This window comes from Diospyros lotus, chromosome 4 (genome assembly GCF_014633365.1).
Source record: "Diospyros lotus cultivar Yz01 chromosome 4, ASM1463336v1, whole genome shotgun sequence".
In the NCBI taxonomy this organism is placed as follows: Eukaryota; Viridiplantae; Streptophyta; class Magnoliopsida; order Ericales; family Ebenaceae; genus Diospyros; species Diospyros lotus.
This window is the reverse complement of record NC_068341.1, coordinates 38,166,519-38,169,153: the sequence shown is the minus strand read 5'-3', so window position 1 is coordinate 38,169,153 and position 2,635 is coordinate 38,166,519. Positions and strand designations below refer to the sequence as shown.

Here is a 2,635-nt window from a genome sequence, read left to right as displayed (position 1 = left end):
TACGATCTTATCTATTTTTCATTATTCACAAATGCTAAGTACAGTATGCTTGGCCATAAGAGTTTCAAAATCATGAAACCCACCAACTTGATCCATGTGATGCATTATATCAAACAATCCAATCATTCCAACAGTACAACTTGGAGGAAGTGATGAACATAATATGTAACTATTACATTAGCTAAAAAGTAGAACAGCCAAAACAGACAACTTAAGTCAACTTATATAAATCAATGATTGCCGAGCCAACATGCCAAGCCAACTTATATAAAGACTTCCAGTTTTCTCCATTATCCAGTTCACAACATCTTCAAATCAGAATATTAAATTCTTTACTGCTGCACTCTTATTTCCCTTTCTCTTGCTGGCCACTAATGTATGTTGTTGCTGGTTCACTTGTATTTCCTCTTTGTGGAACAAATGTGCCCTGTATGTTGAGCCAATACAGTTTTAAGTAATGGATACAAGCAGATATATGGTATAAATTAAAGGAATAAATTACATTACATTTCCTATTGCATCTTGACTTGATATATCTGGGATGACACGTTCAAGTGGAATATCATACCAATTCTGTAATTAAATAAAAAATAAATGTAAGAAATGAATATACTAATAATATAAAATTGCAGAATGTAAAGGTTAATATACCTCTTCTCTTGGGGCATCCCTTCTAGCATGGTACCTCTTGTTGTGGCCCTCTAATCCACATACACTACAAGTCATAAACACCCTACCCTTCTTTTTTACTTTTGCTTTGCCCTGTGAATGATAAATCATAACCTCTTCTGGTTGCTTCCTCCTCTTCATTTGTTTACGGCCTCTAGCAGGTTGATACCAAGCTGGTGCCTTTATTGGAATTGTTTCAACCAAAGGCCAAAATCTTTTACCATTAATTGGGTTAACAATATTGTTGTACGTTTTCATGTATGTTTCCACTAAGTAACACTGGTCAACAAAGTTAACTGGATCCTTTCGTTGGTCCAAAATGGCAAAGATTCCATGTTCACAAGGAATGCCCGTGAGATCCCACTTCCGACATGCACATGTGTGCTTTTCCAAGTCAACCACATACTCATCTGATCTACATGAAACTACATATTGCGAGCCTCCAGACCATTCACCCTCACACAATATAGCTGTTGCCATGTTCTTATCCAACCTTTTCATAATTTTGGGACATAGTAGTCCAACATGTTTTCTCATCTTATCCCTTCTCAAGTGAATTCTATTCATAAAACCCTTATGAATGGACACCAACATTGTCAAAATTGACATTTCTCTATCCTCTAAAATTATCTTGTTAAAACATTCACACAAATTGTTTAGTAAGATGTCACATTTTGTTTTGGTTGAGAAGTGAGACTTGCTCCACTCATTTGGTGGTCTATCCATTAGCCAATCAAATGCCCTTGGGTTTTGCTTCCTTATTTCTCCCATCCAAAACCTATAATCTGCAACATGAGTTGACTTTGCTGCCTTCCATAGGTAGTCCTTAAGCATTTTCCCCTTGAAGTCACTCTTAAAGAAATTAGAATACATGTGTCTCACACAAAACCTATGTTCAGCATATGGATACAACTCATCAAGCACATTATGTAGTCCTTTTTGTCTATCAGTCATGAACGTCCACTCATTACAATTTGTGATTTTAAGATCCTCACCTAAATGCTTCACAAACCATCTCCAACCAATAGTGTTTTCCTTCTCTACAATTGCATATGCAATTGGGTAAATGCAATCATTAGCATCTACCCCAACAGCTGAAAGCATCTAGCCACCCCAATTTCCCTTCAACCAATACCCATCTAGCCCCACAACTTGCCTACAACCCTGAATAAATCCCTTCTTGCATGCTTCTAGACACACATAAATTCCCTGAAATATTTCTTCATTTAAAGCAATTATAACTGTAGACCCCAGATTAGTTCTTAGTACTTCAGCCGCGTAGGATCTCAATAACTCAAATTGCTCTTCATTACTTCCTTCATTTAACACCTTTGCATATCTCCTAGTTCTCCATGCCGTAACCTTATTGATCGACAACTTAAAATCTTTCAAAACTGTTGCTCTAAAAGTTTTAGTCTTCCATTTAGGATCAAGCCTAAACATTTCCTGGTAATGTTCAGCAAGATATTTATATGTGCAGTGCCTGTTTGTCTTGTCTCTAGTGCATGTATGATCTGATCTATAAGACTTTATTTGAACTGTGTTCTTGTCCTTTGTGTTGGATGCCCATATTTTCCATGTACAACCATCTTTACACACTGCTTGACATCTCTTAGGGTCATTAACTTTAAATTTGATGTTGAACCTATTCATAACCCCATAATTCCTCACAACCTGTTTGAATTCTTCAATTGACCTAAACTCCATCCCAATCTCTAATGTAGGATTTTTCATGTCAACCTCAGCACAAAATTGAGGAAATTTATAATTACCTTCCTCATCTGAAGAATAATCAGTGCTCAATTCTTCAGAAAATGGTAGATATGCATCATCAAAATAATTGCTTTCATCTGCTGCCATTGGTTGTCTGTCGATATTATTCATTACTTTTGTCACTTTTGCACCATGCTGTACATTATCATTTCCATCATCAACTTCGTTTTCAGAATCATGAAAATCTGCCTCA

At 36.2% G+C, this 2,635-nt stretch overlaps 1 protein-coding gene across 1 annotated transcript; it reads right to left on the bottom strand.

Annotated features, from left to right (window-relative positions):
- Positions 1–346: 346 nt before the first annotated feature.
- LOC127799830 (uncharacterized) lies at positions 347–1,773 on the bottom strand. The gene is made up of 3 exons (XM_052334047.1): positions 652–1,773; positions 508–573; positions 347–427 (listed from the first exon to the last, which is right to left on the bottom strand). The coding sequence occupies exons 1-3, from the start codon at positions 1,771–1,773 to the stop codon at positions 347–349; spliced, it is 1,269 nt and encodes a 422-aa protein (XP_052190007.1).
- Positions 1,774–2,635: the final 862 nt, after the last annotated feature.